We start from the raw sequence: 22,255 nt of genomic DNA, 5'->3' as shown, positions 1-22,255 counted from the left end.
GTCTGGGTTATTATCTGTAAGGTGTGGTTGCTTTAGTATGTCAAGCTATTGCTTGACTAGTCTGAGAGACAGCTCTCCCAATTTTGGCACAAGCCCTCAGATGTAAGGACTTTGCAAGTTCGACAGGGCTGGGTTTGCCTTTGATGTATCCAGTGCCTAGGTTGATGCCAGGTGGTCCGTCCAGTATCTAATTTAAAATTAGTAATGTGTCTATTGACACATATGTCAACATCCCAGAAGGCATTTCTGGTATCTTTAATCTCATTGTTGTGCTCTTCTATTTCATTGATGGCTTTTTGTGCCAAGATTCATTGGCGAACGTTCAGGAGTTTTTGATCTGCACTTTTACCCAGAAATCATAGAAAACCTCCAGTCCAGAAGGCCATTCAGCCCATCGAGTCTGCACTGACCACAATCTCACCCAGGCCCCATCTCTGTAACTCCACTTATTTACCCTGCCCCCCTGCCACTAAGGGTCAATTTAGCATGACCAATCAATCTAACCCACACATGTTTGGACTGTGGGAGGAAACCCACGCAGACACGAGGAGAATGTGCAAACTCCACACAGTGTCCTAATCTTTTACAGAGGCAGCATTCTGCTGTGCTTGCAAGATACTATCCGTGGCTGTGAGGCTTCTTGTGCCACAGTGCTCTTTGCTCTGTAGTGCCTTTTACATTTTGTCATTTAATGAACCGCACAATTATAATAAAGGCAAAATACTGCAGATGCTAGAATCTAAAACAAAAACAGAAAATGCTGCAAAATCTCAGCAGGTCTGACAGCATCTGTGGAGAGGGAATAGAGCCAACATTGAGTTAGGATGACCCTTCATCAGAGCTGAAGGAAAATCAGACAAGATTTATACTATGAGGGTGAGGGTGGTGGGGGTGAGGGAGAAAGTTGGAGGCGGGGGGGTTGGGGTAATTAATAGGAAGGGCATTGACAAAAAGACAAAGGGAATGTAAATGGTGGTGATAAAGATTCTTGTGGGCATAAAATTACTAATGAGGTGTAAGATTCGGCCTGAAATCATGCCTGTGCGGTCAGTGAGAATGACTGTTTTTCCTCGCCAGAACCAACACTATCAGTTTTTTGGTAAGATTTCACCCTGCATGTTCAACAATGTTGTATTAAGGAAATTCATGTGTTCTTTGCATATAAGATCCCATTTGTGGGATATATAACCTATTTTTAAAAATCACGTGCTTGCAGTTTTTACAGTGAATAAGAAAGCAGCATAATAATTCTTTGCATTGCCCCTAGGCTTCTACATAACAGCTCTTCTGGATCTCGATTTAAGCAAATTCCTGGGTTCTATTTAATCACTGACTGTTGATGGTTTTCACTGGGATGACAATAGGAGGACCAGGCTTCCTGCCATCCCAAAACATATACACTTGGTCAATGTATCCCAAGACCTTACAGTAAACAGTTCAATCTGAGATTCTTGCAGCTGCATCAGGAGAAATTCTTTGAAATTTGCTGTCCATTCTTGGCCCACTACTGATTAACATATCAATAACAGTCTCCACTTAACTTGTATGGGAAACAGCTGGAACTTATACCAGACCACCCAAACAGGGCAAGAGCTAAAGGTCTGCTAGGAGAATCAAAATTAACCAGTCACCATAAGATTCTACCAGGAGGTGGGGCTGGAAAATCACACCCGTTCTTATCTTAACTAGCAAGAACATGCCCAACATATACAGTCAGTCCTCATAATCCAATTTCTCCAAGCTCTCAGCTGTTCTGGTTCTCCTCTTCAGTATTGCATTTGTACAGTGGTCATCAAAACTGGGACACTATTCTAAAAGTGTGGGTTGTAACAATTTATAAAGTGACAGGATAACCTCACTATTTTGGCATGATATTGATTTTTTAAACACCTCAACATCTGGTTTGCTTAGCTCACTACCGAGCTTTGTTGAAATAGCTTGAACTTGTCAATCAGCACCATCGCATCTTTCTTCTTCATCAAACCTCTGGACGCCTTGCAGTTAAAAGCTATGACATCTTACCCCAGGTCAGCAATATGAAAAGCAACTTAACCTAGGCTTTTGGGATGACCCATAACACAAAACTACCAATGAGCTGAAAATCAATGTACTGAACTTGGGCAATTTGCTTCAACATAGGATGTTCAAGCACAATGATTACATTAGCAGGGAAGAATGTACTGCTTTTGTATGGTCACCAAAGCATTCCCAAAAATCTTTAAAAAACATTACTTTTTTGCAATTCTAACATTGGGGAGATAAGTAGATGCAGAATACAAAAGAATGTGACTGCTGCATGCAAGACATACTTTGTTTGAAATCCATTTTCAAAAGAAATTGAATTTAATGCCAGTTTAATACATTTCCATCCCTTGCAACTTTGGTCATCCACAACAATTTGCACCAAATCCTATTCGTCCATCATCCTGGTATTCACTAACCTGTACTGGCTCCTGGTTAAGCAACACTGATTTTAAAATTCTCATCCTAGTTTTCAAATCTCTCTATGGCACCAACTCTCCCCAACTTTTTAATTTTCTCCAGAACTACAATCTAAGATATTGACACTCCTCGAAGACTGGCCTCTTGAACATACCAGATATTCATCCACTGTTGTCAGCTATGCCTTCAGTTACCAAGACTCTCTCCCTAATCCCCTCTTCTTCTTTAAAACTCTCCTTAAAACATAGCTCTTTCATCAAGCCTTTGGTCTTCGCCCTAGTAGCCCATGTGGCTTAGAATCAAGTAAAATTTCATAATGATTCTGAAGCATTTTGTGCTTTTACCTGAATGGTCAAGATGATGCGTAAGCACAGGTTACAGGTTAACATTTAACCAATTCATGAGCATAATATCTTCTGAGATGGTTGTGTATTTTGAAGCAGTTTATTTTTAAACAATGTGCAAAACATGACCTTGTAAAAATACAATAAAACATTAAGAAATGGAACGAGATAAAATAGTTACTTGAAGATAGATAGGACAGACATGGAGAAGAAAAATAATGTTAACCTACTAGAAATAGAAATCGTATAATTTTGCATTTAATATTTCACAAGTTTGTTAGTGTGCTTTTACTGTACTTATTTAGTATACTTTTAACAGCAGTATAAACTATAGCTAGGGCAATAACTATGATGTGAATCTTTTCCAATATATTCTATGATCATGAACTTGGGCTTAAAAGTCATTGTATGCCAATTGTCAGCATAATCCAAAAATCTCTTCAAATTCTTACAATTGGAATTCACATATTAATGTGCAATGGGAACAAAGATTCAGGGCTGAACGTATCTTAAGTAGGATTATTAAATAATTCACAATGATGTTCACAAAAATACAAAGTACAATAGGTGAGGTTTAACATATCTCAAAAAGGTCCCTATAAATCCTTGACCGTGTAGAATCTTATTAAGATGCTGTTTGCTAAAATTAAATATCACAGCCTGCAAGCATCAAGCAGGTAATATATAGCAGCATAATTCAAAATATATGTTTGAAAATATTGCATAGTGTGTTCTAGTACCTCAAAAAACTCCAGTGCTTCAAACTACAGAAAAACAAGTGTTTGCATATTTCATTTCATGTTGACATTTTCTGGAATCAGTCCATGAGCCAGGCCAACAATCTTAGTATTCATGGTGTGAAAGCTGAACAGATTGGCTAATGTGCAGAAATCCTATCGAGAGGGCTCAGTACAATCCTACTCACTTGTAATTCAGTTGCCCTTGTGTGCAAACTCTGCTAATTGTTGGTTGAACTACTAAATGGAAATTGATTCCTATGGTGGAGGTGATGAACTGAAGCCTGCCCCAGCCTTAAAAAAAATGTTGGCGGCTAACATGGAGAAACATAATTGGTAGCTATGTCATCATCCTGGACCCAGTCAGCTCCTCCTCATGGCTGAAGACAACACAATTAATATATTTTATAGATGTGGTTTATAACATCAGTTCCTCTTATTTGCAAGTAGTTGCTATCCGCAGTTCCTTAATTGCCTGAAAGTGACATGTTATAAATAAAATCCCAACCATGAAAGTTACAGCTGTTCTTACACATGATCAGGTGCTGAGTTTTGAGGCATCTTTTCAATTGCAAAAGTACATCTGTAGTTCAAAAAGCTGTTAAGGCAAAGCTTTTTTCTATAAAACATTATATAATCACGGTCCTCCAAAATGATTCATCCTCCCTCTTTCACCTAATAATGTTAAATTTGGACCAATCAAGCACCATCTTTTCTGCTTTTTAAACATATTTTCTTCAGCCACTGTTGTATATTGGTTATTGCCAGTGTACTGACTGTTCAGGAACATTTAATGTACAAAATGCCACAAATATCTGTACTTGTACAATGCTCATAATGTTTCAGTCTCGGTTAAGGACTTAATTGGTAAATTAAAACTGGTTTAATAATGGTGTACAATCCCCTTCACGAGGACGTGAGGCCTGTAGCAGGCATCCGGTTGCCAAGTCCGCAGATCAACTAGAGCCCGATTCAGCTTCTGCATCCAGAGGCTGCGTTCATCCTTGGTATCAGCAGACAGCCAGTTCCTGGAATTCGTGGGGAAAGGGGATGAAATTATTAAGTTTAGGGATAAGAGAGTTTAAGACAAGACTTAAACTGCAAATCATTGTTCAATTCCTATATTATCATTCAAACAAGTTTCGATCCAATCACTTTTAACCTTGGTTTTGTTTCTTTCCTTCAGTAAATCTAGTTAGTTTTCCCTTACTCATGCCACTTGCAGTGTCTTCTTTACTTTCATCTACAAAGAACTCATGCTCTTCAATTCTGATGTAGGGAAAATGTTTAACCTCCCAGATACATAGCAAATTGATGAATAACGTGCTTTATCAACTCTCCAATATAAACAGTGAGCAGAACTATAACAGAGAACAATTACATTATGCTAGTAAAGTTGTCCCACTGTTATTTAAGCAAAATAGCTGGAAATTAACAACTGCAATCAATGTGATATAGAATTTTAAAAAATAAATTTGATCTAAGCTGAACTGAAGTTTTCGCATTTGAAAATGCACACCAACAATATTTCAAATACAACCCCAATCCATTTGCACCAAATTTCTTTGACTGTGGTTCTCAATGGACTTGCTAAGCTATGTGTATCTGGTTTTCTGTCAAATACATACTTCTCGGATAGGCAATGTTATCAGAGCTGTATTCATTGGTGTTCCCTCTCCTTTTCTTGCTCTCCAGTAAAAGAAAGTAAAGGAATACTATGAGGAGGCAGGGTTATCCCAGTTTATATTGAGCAAGTGAAAGGGTCCTATTAAAATTGAATTTTATTTTGAACAATTAGGCCTAATTTTTATTGCCTTCTCCTGTGGGATATTTCATGGTAAACGGCAGCATGATTGATATTAGAAGTTGACTGTTTGAAACTTACAAGTTTAGACCACTGTCCAATCACTCAATGATGCCACATTCCTGAGAAAACTCCTCAAGCAAAACAGGTTGGATTGTGACCTCAAGAAAAGTTAGTAACAGGACAGGAATAGGCAGTTCAGCACTTCTAAAATTGCTCGCCCATTCAATTAGATTGTGGCTGATATTTATCTCAACTCTACTTACCCATATTAGTTCCAAATCACTTGACACACTTGACTAATAAAAATCTCCTGATCACAATATTGAAAACTGCAATTCTACCAGAATTCACAGTCTTTTGGGGGAAAAGCCCCAGATTTCTACAATGTCTTGGGTGGAATTTTAATGGCACGTCCGCCCAAGGTTCGTACGATCCCACCCGAGGTCAATGGAGAATGCCATTATCTGAGCCTCGCCCATCCCCGGAATTGAGGTGGGCGTGCCGGTAATATTCCGGCCGTTATGTGAAAAAGTGCATTTGGATCTCCCTCCTTAATGGCCCAACTCTAATTTTACGATTATGTCACATTGTTCTACATTTCCTACCCAATCAAATTCTTTTTTATATTTTTCCAATCAAATCTTTCTTCATTTTTAATGTCAAGGGAATACAAATCAAATTTATGTAATCAGCCGTCATAATGTAATCTTTTGGGTCTAGGTAACATTACAGAGTGTGACACTGAAATTTCATGTTGAAGTCTGCCCATCAAAAGTAGTTGACCCTGTTGCTTACTTGGTGACACAGAGAGTGTTCTTGCACTGACTGACTAGAGTCTCTCTGTCATCTTCTCGCTGAGGCCTTACAGTGATGAGTTCCAAAGTGTGGGGTCGAGCACAAAACTCACGGTTAGCTGGTTCTATTTTTCTGCTAGTACAATTAGCCAAGTTCACACGGCCAAGAGGGTTCTGGAGGTAAATAAAAAGAGTTGTTTAATCACACCTGCATATACACACATTAGTGCTAAATAAATCTCAAAGCCAAATCAACAAATAGTATCAGTAAACATCTGAAAAAATTATTGTAAAAACCCATCTGGTTCACTTAGGAAACGACCTACAGGTGACTCTTGACCCACAGCAATTCATTCTTATCTTTGAAATGGCCCAGCAATTAGAGAAACAGATCATGGGCTTGCCTGCATCTCACAAAAGAATATATTTTAAAAATATGCATCTAAATTAACCCAGAAAAAATGTTAGCACACAGGTTAACAAATTGCAGTCAGGAATCCGCAAATTTGAAATGGCTGAAATACAAATGGAAATATTCTTGAGAGAAAGGATGGCAAGAGAAGTTCAGAGATTACATCTAACAGTGATGCGAGGGAATGCAGAACATAATTCCACATGCAGAAAGTAATTTTCTGAGAAAATAGTGTAAACTTCTCAGACTGACTGATTTTAGATTCCTACCTATTTGATTCAACATTTCATCTCCGTTTGATTTCTTAATATCATTCCTGCACTTTATTACGTTACCCACCAAAGATTAAACTGCATGGAAACGGAGTTGAAAAATCACAAGGTAAAACTTCAGCGAATCACAAAATGGTTGCAGTACCGAGACAGCCATTTGTATCTGTGCCAGCACTATTTTTCTGACACTATTTCAATTTCATGGGCAGACACACAAACCAGGATTCAAGTAATGATGTAAATAGTTTCTGAATTTTACAGGATTTGAGGAAATAGCAGATACAAGGGAAGCTATGGGGACAAACAGATTTCAGGAGGCCAAGATATTAGCCCCCTCACTTCCATTCATTATTTAATAAAAGAAGAGTACCTCTCCCCTGGATAACATCCGACATCAGAAACTGCAAGTGGTGCATAAGCATTTACAAGTCAGGTATTTGAGCACAACGAAAAGTATGTGTTGCAAAAAACTTATTTAAAATTATTTGGAAATGAATACAAATTGCATTGTTGATGACTTGTTTTGGTTGTTCCGGACAAATGTGAGGTAATGCATTTTGGAAGGTCTAATACAGATAGGAAATATACAGTAAATGGCAGAGCCCTTAAGACTATTGATAGGCAAAGGGATCAGGGTGTGCAGGTACACAGGTCACTGAAAGTGGCAATGCAGGTGGAGAAGATAGTCAAGAAGACATACGGCATGCTTGCCTTCATCGGCCGGGGTATTGAGTTTAAAAATTGGCAAGTCATGTTGCAGCTTTATAGAACCTTAGTTAGGCCGCACTTGGAATATAGTGTTCAATTCTCGTCGCCACACTACCAGAAGGATGTGGAGGCTTTGGAGAGGGTACAGAAAAGATTTACGAGGATATTGCCTGGTATGGAGGGCATTAGCTATGAGGAGAGGTTGGGGAAACTTGGTTTGTTCTCACTGCAATGACTGATATTGAGGGGTGACCTGATAGAAGTTTACAAGATTATGAGAGGCATGGACAGAGTGGATAGTCAGAAGCTTTTTCCCAGGGTGGAAGAGTCAACCCAAGTCAGTGCAGGCTTGGAGGGCTGTAGGGCCTGTTCCTGTGCTGTAATTTTCTTTGTTCTTTTCTAACACTGCAGTGATACTTATTGCTTGACTACAAACCTTGCATTTTTCATCATCCGGATAGGTCCAATATGAGATGCAGTTCCCTGATAAGACACACCAACGTCGGTGCCAAGCTCCAAAACCACTGACATCATCAAACATGGTCTGCAAGGAAAGAAATATGTTGCGTTTATTACCCATTAACATTGGATCAGCTGCGAATTTTGAGCGAGTGGTGAGTCTACAGCTAGATTAATGAAGCTGGGTTGGTAATCTGGGAAGGTAGGGCAGAATGTTCCACCTGGCCCACAAACAGCACTGTAAAGGCATTTACCTCTTCCATGAAGCAGTCCTCACCTTCCTTTAATTGCCAGATTACCAAAGGCCTGGAAAATCCAGCCAGGCAACGTTAAATCTGGAAGATGACTGAATCAAAGGCATGCCAGATTCATTATAATATTTAAAATGACATCCCACTATCTCCATGTTAAAAGTGCAAGCAGCCAGGTTGAAGTCAGGTTCAGGATTTTGAAAATTTTGCCCCAAATCACCAGTTTTTTGGGCAATTCCCTCCATGGTTTTTAATACATTCAACAATGTTTAAAGCCTAACTTTGTCCCTTTTGTCCCCTTCCTACAATTTAAAAAAAATGGCATCATGTGCAAATATAATAGAGAAATCCAATGTTTCCAAATTGTGTTTACTCAACCATCTTTAGACCATGTTTTTATATTGAGCAGGAGAAATGTAGCTATGTGGGTGATGTGATTTATATACTCAAACTCAAGCAGTCCATTACTCAAATATAATGGACACCCAAGTCAATTCCTGGCTATGTGGAAAAGAAAGAATATAGTCAGGTATTGGCCGCACTAAATTGGAGGCAATATGAACATGGTTGAGAATATTAGTAGATTCAGTGGAGTAAATTGCCTCTGATGTCAGCCATCAAGATAATAACCCAAATTTAATTTAAGGGTTCCCATTACTCTTCAATCAGATCATGTAATATTCCACTAGATGGTGCTATTAGATTAAAGTATGAAGAATTCCTGACAAAGTCTGAATACGAGAGACAACATTATAAAATCCATGATAGATGATAAGTCAATATTACTGTATAAAAGACTTTACTCAAATCCTGTCCACTGAGTTGGACCTGGTATTCAATTATCAGAGCTCTAAAATCACTTGGCCAATATTTGTCAGTCTAGCTCACCAGTGGCACACTTTCTTCAGAGTCAGAAGGTGCAAACATTTAGATCAGCAGCACGTTTGGATGCTTTTGAGTGATGTTAGGGGTTTGGTTAAGATCAAGAGTTGGATCAAGCCCAAGATGGGGTGCAATGTCTTGTCAGCTTGGATCTTGTTTGTCCCTTTTGTGGGATCATGAATTGGATTCAGTTTGAATCTGAATTTGGTTTTTGGAGCAAGCATGATGATGATGATTCGGGTCTGCCTGGTCCACTCTAAACATTGACTTTTGTTATGGTTCAGGTTAGAAACTCCAAATAAAGCCTGCCTGAATCATAAGCTTTACATCTTGAATTAGGCTGGGATAAGCATGATATGTTCCACTTCAGGTGTGGTTCAAAAGACCCACTTGGGAGCTTTTAGAAACAAAGTTTATTTAATATAGTTAACATGTATGGAAAGAAAATTAGGAATAACTTCTAACAATTACAAACAAAAAAACAACCACAATAATGTATAACCCTTAATGAATATATATAAGCTGTCCCAATCAAACCAACCTCCATAAACAATCTTTTAAACCGGTTCAACACAGCATAGACTAAGGCTACATAACACTGGGATCGAGGCCATTAGTTGAATTCTACAGTCAAATGCTCTTAAGATTCAGAAAAGTTTGGAGACAAGACAGCTTCCCAAAACACCAGAGAGACTTTGGTCCAGCCCCCAACATCATCAGATTTTCTACTCCAGGGAGGCTTTCAGCTGAACAGCAGAATTTCCCAAAACCAGGGAGAGAGAGAGACACTGCTTTCAGTCTGATGTCCACTCCCTTCTAAAACCCAACTCTAACTGCAGCCAAACACAACATGTAACCTTAAACCCCCTGAAAAAAACTGTCCAAAAACACATGACCGTCCTCCTAACAATGCAGGATCGTAAACTTAATCCCAGAGTAAACACAAACCACCCTACTTAAGCCACTTAAGTAGCAATAAAAGGAAAAGCAACAAATTTGAGGCATCCTTTATCCATGTCTGAAGCAAATGCTAGGACAGATATACATGCAAATAAGGGGCCAAAACCTGATTCTCTGCTGGAATTATGGTTCCCCCTGAAGCAGTCAGTGTCAGTGCTCGTCGCCTCTGGGAAAATTAACACTAAACTACATACAAGTAAAAACAAATAAGTACTTGCCATATTTTTTCCCAGTTCCTATCTCATTCCCATCCCCAAACTCCCAGCCAGAGCAGCCAGCCGTTTTCCTCTCTGACAGCACTCCTGACCTCAACAGTACGAAGTCTCACAACATCAGGTTAAAGTCCAACAGGTTTATTTGGTAGCAAAAGTGGCTTTTGCTCCCAAATAAACCTGTGGACTTTAACCTGATGTTGTGAGCCTTCTTACTGTATTTACCCCAGTCCAACGCTGGCATCTCCACATCTCAACAGTACTCCAGGGCCAATATTCCACTGAATACTGATCAGACCCTGAGGCCCACATATTCCTCCTCTAGATCATAGAAACATAGGAACTGGGTACATAAGTAGGCAAATTCAGCCCTTAGAATGGCGGAGCAGGCTCAATCAGATCATGGTTGATCTGATTGAATCCCTTGTCTCAAATCCAACTCCCTGTCTGTTCCCCATATCCCCTTATCCTTTTTTTAAAATTAGAAATATATTTATGTCCTTCTTGAAACCATTTAACGATTCACACTTCATCGTGCTGGCGAGTTCCACAAATTCACCACCCTCTGCGAGAAGTAGTTCCTCCTCATCTCAGTTCTAAATCTACCACCTCGCAACCTTTACGTGACCTCTTGTTCGTGATTGCTCCACAAGAGGAAATATTTGGTTTACATTTACTTTATTAACCGCTTTTAGAATTTTATATACCTCGATCAGATCCCCTCATCCTTCTAAACTCCAGCGAGTATAAGCTCAAACTGTTTAATCTCTCTTCATATATCAACCATTTCATCCCCTGAATTAATCTGGTGAACCTCCTCTGAACTGTCTCCAATGCCACCATATCCTTCCTCAAATAAGGAGACCAAAACTGGACACACTACTCCAGATGTGGTCTCACCAACACCCTATATAAATGCAACAACACTTCTCTACGCTTATACTCCACTCGTTTACGTGAAATTTGAAGTATTGCTCTCATGGAAGCCATTACATGATGAGGTCAGAGTCTCAAAATCTGGGGCTTTGCAGGCCTCCCTTTTGAAAATGGGCTGTTAACCCTAATACAGGTAAGGCATGCCAAAACAGATCCAAAATTATTAAGCCAGAGGATCACAGGCCCCAACCCAACCCCAGAGACATGAGTGCATAATCTCGGGGCCCTACTAGAGCACTGTTAGTGGTCTGGTCTTTAGGATGAAACATTAAAATAAAGATCCCATCTGCCTGCTCAGGTGGACGTAAAAGATCAGAAGACCAACTAGAAAGAAGAGTGTGCGCCTCCCTGGTGTAATATCCAATACGTATTCCTCAAGTAATACCAAAACAAATAAACTGGTGGGTCATTTATCCCATTGTTGTTGTGACTATACTTCAAAATAATTAAGACTTTATTTCCAACACAAGTGAGTTACAGATCAGATTTTTGAATGGTCACCTTGAAGACACACCCAACTGTTTGCTTGGAAATTGTAATTTTATTCTGCCTGCTGTAGAATGCAATGTATAATTTGATCCGGTCATTGTCAGGCAGGTTCCAGATTTTAGAATACCCTGTATTGAACACTATGACTGAGGAAGGTGGAAATTCATGAGAGTATGGTGAGATGGTAGAATGTTCAAAGTGGAGTTGGAGTTAGCTTTGTGAAGACTCTCTTATCCAATATTCTGCAATTATAAATACAGGTGTTCTTGACTGGTATAGAATAAAACATTATACTATAATAAGTGGATTAGTTGCTTTAAGAATCTTATGTTTATTTTCCTTTTGGAAGTAATAAAAATTCCTAAATTCATAATGAAGGGATCAAAGTCATGATTACAACTTCAAGGTCAAGGTAGAAATGTTCGACAAAATCTAATAATCTGGCACAGCATGGGCACAGCGGCAGACATCCTTCCTGGCCAGTGCATGCAGCAAGGCTGCCCTTCACCTACTGGTACAACCCAACCCACTGCCAGCATATGAACAGAGCTGAGAAGCTCTTCCGCCATGGCCTGTGGCTTCAGGGTCACTTTGTAGTCATCCGGTACACATCCTTGGAGGGAGAAGCCATTCTACTCCTAGAAATATGACAACCATTTCCAAAACTCCAACTATTTGGCCATCCACTACCAGTATGCACATCCACTTGGAGCTTTAGCCTCCAAGCTCCACAAGGCAATGTGCTTCAGCAAGCTCCACATTCAGTTTCCTCTCCAGTCAGCTCTCTGTACTCTGGGGGAGGGTGGGGACATGCATGATATTTCTTTGGGATTGCACATATGCACTCAGTCTTCACATGACCCACTTGGATGTGCAGAAAGAATATAACGTACAAACAAAATACTGATTGACTATTAAACAGTTGTGATGGCCGGACGATGTGAAAACTTATTTAAGCACAAGCTTGTTTTTTCTTCCTTTTCAAATGAATCATTAGTTCTTCAAAACAAGGAGTAATTAACAGTGATTGTTTCTAATTATGACCAAAGGAAACTTACCAAAAATCCACGTTCTTCAATTGTGGAACCAACCTGGCACTGCAGCTTTACATAAATGTGACCTTCGAGAGGAGACAAGAAGTGAACCTGTAAAGAATCAAAGTGCATATTACGTTTGGCCAGTGCTTTTAATCAGTGTTGCTAATACACAATATGTAAGCTTGTTATCTTGTTTTGCACAATAAAATTGTGACCAGGCTACCTGGTCATAACATTAAGTGTAATGAAAATCTCAATATCAGAAATATTTAACACTGTTTGATGAATATCAGCTTCCTGAAGATGCTAATAGCCACTGACTGACACTAAAATATTTGCATAGTGCAGTGAGAGCCACGTGATGTTACAAAGACTTCACAAAGAACAGTGTAAAGGCATTATTCATCCTATCGTTATTATGCTGCACATATTGATGCTCACAAGTCAGACAAGGCTAGAGCTAGTTACAGAATTGCAACAATTGATTTAGACATCCAGCTGCAGCATAATCATACCAAATCTTCTATGCCTGATCATGAGTTAACACAGCTGCATCATTTTATTTATCTCAAGCTTCTATTTTGAGAGTTCATGTTACACGTTGCTTAACTTTGATATTTAGACTGTAGTGTACATCTTGGCATTGTAGAGATTTTTCTAAGTGCTTAAAAAAAATCAAAACTACACAAACAAATTTTGTCTAATTTTCTGGCTGGATAAAAAACACAAATTATTTCCATGCTAAATTGTGACAAAGTGGAAAATCCTACAATTTCAGCCAAATAAAATCAAACAAGGAGTCATCAATTTACATTGGGTCAGTTAGGTCGGATGAAACACAGATTTGTAGCTTTATCAACAGTAAATTTTTCACCAATTTGTTATCATGAATTCTGCTTTAATGCTTCAATACAGTAGGTCACTAATGATCCCTTCATTTTGCACTCAGCGAAAAGAGTAAATACGCTATCAAGCAAACATAGATGGGCATAAAAGCTGCTATTGTGCAGACTGAAGCACTTCATTTGAGCATGCAAGCAACAAATCTGCTGTGAAAATAAACAAAAGTATGACAGAAACAACCGACAAGAAAGCACCATAAAAACTCTTCTCCACCCTCCTCCGTTGAGCAGAAGATACAATAGCCTGGAAATACGTACCAACAGACTCAAGAACAGATTTTCCAGCTGTTATCAGACTTTCGAATGGATCTCTCAGATACTGAATTGATCTACTCTGCACCTTCGCTGTAGCTGTAACACTACATTCTGCACTCTGTTCTATTACCCTGATGTACTCATGTATGGTATATGATTTATATGGATAGCATGTAAAACAATACTTTTCACTGCATCTCGGTACACGTGACAATAAATCTAAATGAAACCTGAGGGTTGGAAACAGTTTAAAATTCAGCAAAGGCCATCCAAAGGATTATTTAAGGGGAAAATAGAGTATGAAAGTAAGTTAGCGGGGAACATAAAACAGACTGTAAAAGTTTCTATAGGTATGTAAAGAGGAAAAAAAACTGACAAAAACTAATGTAGGCCTCAGTCAGAAACAGGAATTCATAACGGGGAACAAAGAAATGGCTGAGGAACTTTATTCGTACTTTGCTTCTGATATGACATGAATAATGTACCGGAAGTTCTGAGAAACACAGGTTTTAGTGAGGAGCTGAAGGAAATCAGTATTAGAGAAATTATTTTGGGGAAACTAATGGGATTTAAGGCAGATAAATATGAGGGTCTGATAATCTTCATCCCACAGTACTTATGAAAGTGGCTCTAGAAATAGTAGATCATTGGTGGTAATTTTCCAAAATTCTTTGGACTCCTACAGATTGGAGGGTAGCTAATCTAAACCCGCTATTCAAAAATGGAGGTCGAGAGAAAACAGGGAACTATAGACGAGTTCTGCGAGGCCTGGATAGAGTGGACGTGGAGAGGATGTTTCCATTAGTAGGAAAAACTAGAACCAGAGGGCACAACCTCAGGCTAAAGGGACGATCCTTTAAAACAGAGATGAGGAGGAATTTCTTTAACCAGAGAGTGATGAATCTGTGGAACTCTTTGCTGCAGAAGGCTGCAGAGACCAGGTCATTGAGTGTCTTTAAGACAGAGATAGATAGGTTCTTGATAAGGGGATCAGGGGTTACGGGGAAAAGGCAGGAGAATGGGGATGAGAAAAAAAATCAGCCATGATTGAATGGCGGAGCAGACTCGATGGGCCGAGTGGATTATTCTGCTCCTATGTCTTATAAGCCTAACTTAGGTACTAGAGAAGTTGCAAGAGTCCATCTTCAAGGATTTTGTAACACAGCATTTGGAAACCAGTAGTATTATCAGACAAAGTCAGCATAGATTCATGAAAGGGTAATTATGTCTGACAAATCTACTGGAATGTTTTGAGGATGTATCTAGTAGAGTTGACCAGGAAAAATTGGTGGATGAGATTTATTTTGACTTCCAGAAGGCTTTTGACAAGTTCTCACATGGCAAATTACCATGTAAAGTTAAAGCTTATGTGATTGCAGGTAGTGACCTGAGATGGATAGAAAGCTGGTTAGCAGACAGAAAGCAAAAAATTGGAATAATGAGTATTTTTCCGATTGGAAGGCAATGATTAGTAGAGTACCGCAGGGAGCTGATCACATTACATTAGTGATTTAGATGAGGGAACTAAATGTGTGATTACCAAATTTGCAGATGATACAAAGTTGGATGGGAAGGCGAGCTGTGTGGATGCAAAGATGCTTCAACGTGATTTGGACAGGCTGAGTGAGTGAGCACATCCATGGCAGTTGCAGTAAAATGTGGATAAATGTGAGGTTATCCACTTCAGTAGCAAATATAAGGCGGCAAATTATTATTTAAATGGGTGTAAATAGACAGAGGTGGATACTCAGCAAGGCCTTGGTGTCCTTGTGCATCAGTCACTGAAAGTAAGTGCGCAGGTACAGCAGGTAGTAAAGAAGACAAATGGTATGTTGGCCTTCATAGCGAAAGGATTTGAGTATAGGAATAGAGCCGTTTTACTGCAATTGTATAGGACACTGGTGAGGCCACACCTGAGCAGTGTGTGCAGTTTTGATGTCCTTATCGGAGGAAGGATGTTCTTGCTAGAGAGGGAGTGAAGCGAAGATTTACCAGGCTGATTCCTGGGATGGCGGGACTGTCACATGAGGAGAGACTAAATCGGGTGGATTATATTCCTTGCAGTTTAGAAGAGTGAAAGATCTCATAGAAACTTGGAAAATTTTAACAGGACTAGACAGGGTGGATTCAGAAAGAATGGTCAAAGAACAAAGAACATTACAGCACAGGAACTGGCCCTTCGGCCCCCAAGCCTGCACCGACCACGCTGACCGACTGAACAAAAACACCCTACCCTTCCGGGGACCATATCCCTCTATTCTCATCCTATTCATGTATTTGTCAAGACGCCCCTTAAAAGTCACTATCGTATCTGCTTCCACTACCTCCCCCAGCAACAAGTTCCACCCTCTGTGTAAAAGAAATTGCCTTGTACATCTCCTTTAAACCTTGCCCCTTGCACCTTAAACCTGTGCCCCCTAGTAATTGACTCTTCCACCCTGGGGAAAAAGCTTCTGACTATCCACTCTGTCCATGCACCTCAATCTTGTAGGCTTCTATCAGGTCGCCCCTCAACCTCTGTCGTTCCAGTGAGAACAAACCAAGGTTCTCCAACCTCTCCTTATAGCTAATGCTCTCCATACCAGGCAGCACCTGGTAAATCTTTTCTGTACCCTCTCCAAAGCCTCCACATCCTACTGGGAGTGTGGTGACCAGAATTAAACACTATATTCCAAGTGCGGCCTAACTAAGTAAGTTCCTGATGGCAGAGCAGTCCAGAACTAGGGGTCATGATCACACTGTACGGCAGAGCAGGCTTGAATGGCCAAATGGCCTACTCCTGCTTCTATTTTCTATGTATGTTTCTATGTATGAATCAGGTGATTGATTGAATAACTGTTGCAAGTAGTACATGGCGCATCATAGAAACTATCAAGTATTCAGACAATGATTTCCACTCTAAATAAGTTGAAAAAGAATTTAGCACAGTAGCTGGCTACCTAGTGATTCTCAATCTGAGCTTGGAGATGCAATGACTGCAGCTTTAACCAAAAGTCCAGACACTTGTATTTGTTTAATTAGTTCAGTCTAATGCAATCACAGAATGTATTCCTTTCAACAAGTTCTTCCCTGAAATTTAATAATAGTGTGCAAAAATTCACCCAACAGTTGCTTGGTTTCAATCTTCCCAAGGATAAGATTAGTTCACCCTCAACAAGTTCAGGACCAGATGTGGCCCCTATTTGGCCAGACTCCACAGATAGTGTCAGTTAGTGTCAGCCCACTATGAGCCCGTGGGAGAGAGCAAACTATTCACCACGCCACAGAAGTGTCGAATACACAGATGCATGAAGCCTATCCGCACTCAACACAACAGGACTGGAAGAAAATGCTTGGCTTACAGATTTTGCATTCGCTAAATAAATAAGTTACATTAATTGATGTATATGTTACATTTTAAAAACCTGGGCTTGAATGCATGGTGGGCAGGACTAACAGCCACATTTTGTAGTCCCATTCGAGATTAATTAAAGATAGTGATATTACACTGACAGGCCACTTAAATGGCAGCCAGCATGAATCGTGTCCACATTGGGTCAAGCACCAGTCTAATGGTGGCCAAGCGCAAGTTTAAAGGTGGCCCACAGAGGCCTTGGTGTGCAGCACGCCCCTCCCCTCCCCCCCAAATGGAGGTGATCGCCAAAGGGGCCACCTTATGCCAGGGGATGGGCTAAGAAGGGCCGGGCAAAAGTGGCAGTTGAGGTCAGCAGGCATGGCTGGCACAGGTGGATCCAGGGCTGGGAAAGGTTCAATGATTTTCTGTGCTCAGCATGGGCGAGTTCTGATTGGGCATTGTCCAGTGTGCGGGAGTGAGGAAGGGTGCCTATCCATTAGTTGCAATCAAGAGTGTGGGATTCAGGTGTATCAGAACTCAGTTTGCCTGTGCCTCAAAGCAAGAGAGAAGATCTGAAGCCCTGGATCCAACAAGTTAGGTGTATAAAGGGGTGGGAATGTTCTCAAGCCTCTCAGGGGTGATCTGGGGGGACAGCATGTTATGTCACTGTAGGTAGAGAGTAGAGTACTGACTTCCAGGATAAAAAGAGCCACCACAAGAAGAAATCTGCCACTGGTGATGGAGTACTTAACGTGATCCTCAGCTATGAGCTGGGAGGCCTGGAGTTCGAGTGCAAGCAGGGAAGATCATCATCAGGAGCAGAGGCTGGAGACCCTGGGGAAGCCAAGATCCCAGTGGGCTGAAGCATGATAGGCTGAGTGAAAAGAATGTCTGGGTGCCTCATCCCTAATGAGAACTTCAGTGATGTCCCAACCACTGAGCCACTGTAATACCATTGAGACCAATCACACTGGGCAATGTGTTGTGGAAATTGACTGGGTGTGATATGATTAATAGTTCTGACCAATTGTTTTCATCTCTCAAATGAGCCATCCAGAGGCAGTCAAGAGGCCAACGACCCTCCATTGACACTGGAACAGGCAACAATGGAAGATGCACCCACAGTACACGCTCTCTCAGCACCAAGCATCAGCACAGATTCAGGCACATCAGTGGACAACTGTGTGTAGGCTTGGTTAGCAGTGCACAATGGTGGGGGCACATCAAGCTCACTGGAGAAAATAGTAGAGGCAGGGATCACTGCTGGAGACCAGGACCAGGAAGATGATGAGCCAGTGGAGTCGTCAATCAGACGGCAAATGCTAGATGTCAAGCGGAATGCACAGGGAGATCCCCAAAGGTCTGCATGCCATGGTCTCTATCATGGAGGAGTCCTTGCTGAACATTAGTGTATTAAATTCTGCCCATGGTCTACATGGCTAATTGTGGTGATCTGGAGCTAAGGCAGGTAAGTGGGGCCTGAGGTACATATCATCCACAAAATAACTGATTAGCTCACTTAAGTTTGAATATAATCTTTCAGGTCCAGCTACTATCTGGTTTACATCATACAACCATCAAACAGAACGTTAGATTAAAATTACTATATGAACCAAACACTGATGTATTAGAAAACTTTATATAACAATTGCTTTATGTTGAAAATGCATCCCTGAGACTTGCCTAGGACATGTCTAGAAGGCAATAGCAAAGCACTAGTGTGCGAGGAAGGTGATCCAAAAGCAAGAAGCTTTTTTCTGAGGTTTAGTACTACAGCTCAGCTACCTAAACATAGCTTGATCTTACTGCTGATTCCAGAGAATGAGAATTGGATATTTGGAAGGTGGATAGGCCAAGTATGTCTTGATAAGAGTACAATATGACCCCATCCAAATAATGCTGGTGACAGAATTGCAATGTAGAAATCTTGTGACTGGTAATATCAGTATAAATTAATTTCAATTCAAAGAATCATTTAAACCTAAAGGAAAAATATCCATTTGTAAGTAACATCAGTGTGTAATTTGTCTTGGTTATGCAATTTTAATTAAACATACAAATTATGTAATTAACTCCATATCAAATATTCCTTGCAATTATGAGCAATTCAGGTTTGATGCTTTTAACTTTGTTTTAATTTTAAAAATAGAAGCACACATCCTAAGACATGCTACTAAATTTTAAGTAAACTTACAAGACCACTTTAATTTCAAATTAAGTCTTAGAATTAAATATTAGAGAGTCAATAGGCATAAAAACCATCAATGATGTGTATAGTTGAAGCATTTTCACAGAATATTGCACAGCATTTTAAACAAGGGAAATGCATGACTTGCTAAAACTGCACAAGATCAGGCTGAAGATTAAAGTGACCAAAGTAACACTCCAGTTTGCTAACCTTATCTAGCTGGAATTTTGTGTTTCCTACTGAAGAGAGTGAGAACTTGTGGGATCCAACCATGGTGAAATTACTTGTGCGCACTGCATTGGGGCCTCCAGGACTTGTTAAAGCTACAAATGAAAGCAGAACATTGAGAAATACTGACATAAATTTCCAGTCAACTTTAGAAAATTAATACTAAAGGAGAACAGGTGAGGGCCAATTATGCTCCATCAAGTAGGAGAAGCAGTCCTGCTCCTCTTGGTTCCAAACAAATTGAAACAAAAATGGATGAAACTTTTGACTCAAGAGGCTACATCCACAACTAATTTAGCTAGCTGCCCAACGACAACTGAATATTGTCCACAACCCAATATTGTGTTGGGTGTGTCTCAGGGGTATATGAGGCATAGCCTGTGAAATTGGTTAGTTTTCTGTCTGTGAAACAGGTGCAACATTGATGAATTCAACTCTAACATCAAACACATCTCTACTGATGTTAAAACAGCATGTTCAGTGACTTTCCAAGCTTCATTCAACACAATAGCTCCAAGTACATCAAGCTTGTTACTAATACATGTCTATCAAGACTTAAGAGTGAGACTTTCATTGGCAGCGTAATCAATAAAATTCAAATGCACATTCATACTCAGTTTTGCATGTGGAAGGTAAACCAAAAAAGGTTAATTTCCACAAAAAAGTATAAATTTAGTATCAAATGTTTACAAACGTATATATATTTATGAACCCAGTGTCAAATTCGAATGCAGTAGCCCACAAATGAAAATGACCTGAAACCATAAACAGTATGAATCACTGAAAAAAAAAATCCATCCAAAAGCTCAGATTTAAAAATAATACTGTTAACTAAAGAATAAAGGAACTGTTCAGTTTCAACTTAAAGCCATTTCAGGTTTCAGTTGCCATGACAGCAGATTATCCTTAAATAAATGCTGGCAAAGCTCTAAGCAAAGGCGGGAAAAAGACAAAATTATTTAGTGATATGGGTCAGTGTACATTAAAGGAAGAAGCTATGGCCAGAATTTCCCCCAAAAAATGACAAAGTATCATAACAGCGAGAAAACTGGAAGTGATCAGCTTCGGTTCATCTGGCGCTGACCGGACCATAATCGTCCCACACTTAGTTATTTTTTGGGAGAGTGCTGAGTTGCGTGTAAGTTCTGGGAGAGGAGGGGCCCAAGCACGCCGGTGAATCGGCTGCAAAGCGATCAGGTGTCATTTTGAAAGGGCGCTCCGATGTTGCAGTAAATTGGAAGACCCCCCCACCCTGCCACAACCAAAATCGACGGTCTGTTTCCCCACCCCCCCCTTAACATGGATCGCTGGCACCTGGACACTTCCAATGGGCCACCTTCATGATTCTCCCCCCCCCTCCCCGTTTATGCCTCACCCATCATAGAACACCTCCCTCAAGCCCCACACCCTGGCACACTGTCAGATGGGCACTGCTAGGTGAACACTGTCAGATGAGCATTGCCAAGCCAGGTCCCTGACTACCCAGTGCGCCCGAGCCCTCTGGGATGGCCATCATGTCTGGTCTCTGCCACTGGAGATCAGTAGCAATTCTCTCTAGGATGGCACCACTCCCAAGGGTTGGAAAATCCCAGGAGCTGGGAGAATCTGGCTTTGAACGGGCGAAGCATATTTAAACACTTTGAATATGTTAACCGGCCTCGCACCCACCAATCCGGTTTGCGCTATTAGAAAGGGACCAGGATGATTGCAAACCATTTGGTGCTGGGCACGAAACTGTTTTTAGGCCTGCACTCGAACATGTGCCAGGTGTGGTGAGGCTGGGAAATCGCCCCAATGGGTGCAAACTGAAAATCGGTGTGTTTTTTCCCAGAGAAACAGCCAGATATTCTGTCCAGATTTTCTGACCGTCAAAAAAAAGCAGCGTTTTGCACCTTCAGTCTGGAGAGGTGGGGCCTAAAGACACCAGCAAGGCCGGATCCACAATCAAATTAAAGTTAAAGACTTATCCCCACCACTCATCAGGACCCCCAATCCTCAACTGCAGGGTGCAACTTTCCCCTAAACACTTAATGAACAGGTCACCCCTACCCCCCAGGCCATCTGGTCATCACAGGAATCAGGGTGCCCTGTAACATCAGCCCCCCTGCCCCCTTCCGCACCACATAATGGGAAACCCCCAGTGGGATTCCCTACAGGCCCTGCACCTTGGCCAACCCCCAGGCCTCACCCCTTGGCAGTGGCAACTTGCCACTGCCAGGGTGCCCGGGGCAGTTCCAGATCAAAGCCCTACCACGTCCGTGACCACCCTGGGGCTACACTGGCCTCCACAACTCTGGCATGGTCACCTCAACTGCTGGAAAGCAGTAGTGATAACCCCTCTAGCCCACAAGAGTTTGCAGGCATAATGGGACTTGCAGTTGCAGCAAACAGGCCCCGAAGATTCCTCCCCCATACAAGTCACACTGGCTAATATTAAAATATAATCCAACTTACCTGGCGTATGCAAGTTGCTTTTCTGTTTGCAATGAAAAAGAGAAATCAAGAATTAACATAAAATTTTATTCACAAAATCATGTACAGAAAAATACTGAATCAACAAATCCAGTGCTGTCTAGGTTTTAATTACATTAGAATTCAACTGCATA

At 40.7% G+C, this 22,255-nt stretch overlaps 1 protein-coding gene across 2 annotated transcripts in view; it reads right to left on the bottom strand.

The window, feature by feature from the left end:
* Nucleotides 1-2,865: 2,865 nt before the first annotated feature.
* The window catches only part of anln (anillin, actin binding protein), an 84,462-nt gene continuing 65,072 nt past the window's right edge, over nucleotides 2,866-22,255 (bottom strand). For both annotated transcript variants that reach the window (XM_078228949.1, XM_078228939.1), the window contains exons 19-24: nucleotides 22,104-22,125; nucleotides 19,632-19,744; nucleotides 12,764-12,850; nucleotides 7,953-8,060; nucleotides 6,126-6,298; nucleotides 2,866-4,551 (exon numbers count right to left, since the gene is read on the bottom strand). In XM_078228949.1, coding sequence (XP_078085075.1) covers nucleotides 4,407-4,551; nucleotides 6,126-6,298; nucleotides 7,953-8,060; nucleotides 12,764-12,850; nucleotides 19,632-19,744; nucleotides 22,104-22,125 — 648 coding nt within the window. In that variant the 3' untranslated portion in view covers nucleotides 2,866-4,406. The remainder of the gene's footprint in view (nucleotides 4,552-6,125; nucleotides 6,299-7,952; nucleotides 8,061-12,763; nucleotides 12,851-19,631; nucleotides 19,745-22,103; nucleotides 22,126-22,255) is intronic.

The sequence above is a fragment of the Mustelus asterias genome, chromosome 2, assembly GCF_964213995.1.
Source record: "Mustelus asterias chromosome 2, sMusAst1.hap1.1, whole genome shotgun sequence".
In the NCBI taxonomy this organism is placed as follows: domain Eukaryota; kingdom Metazoa; phylum Chordata; class Chondrichthyes; order Carcharhiniformes; family Triakidae; genus Mustelus; species Mustelus asterias.
This window is presented reverse-complemented; position numbering and strand designations above follow the sequence as displayed.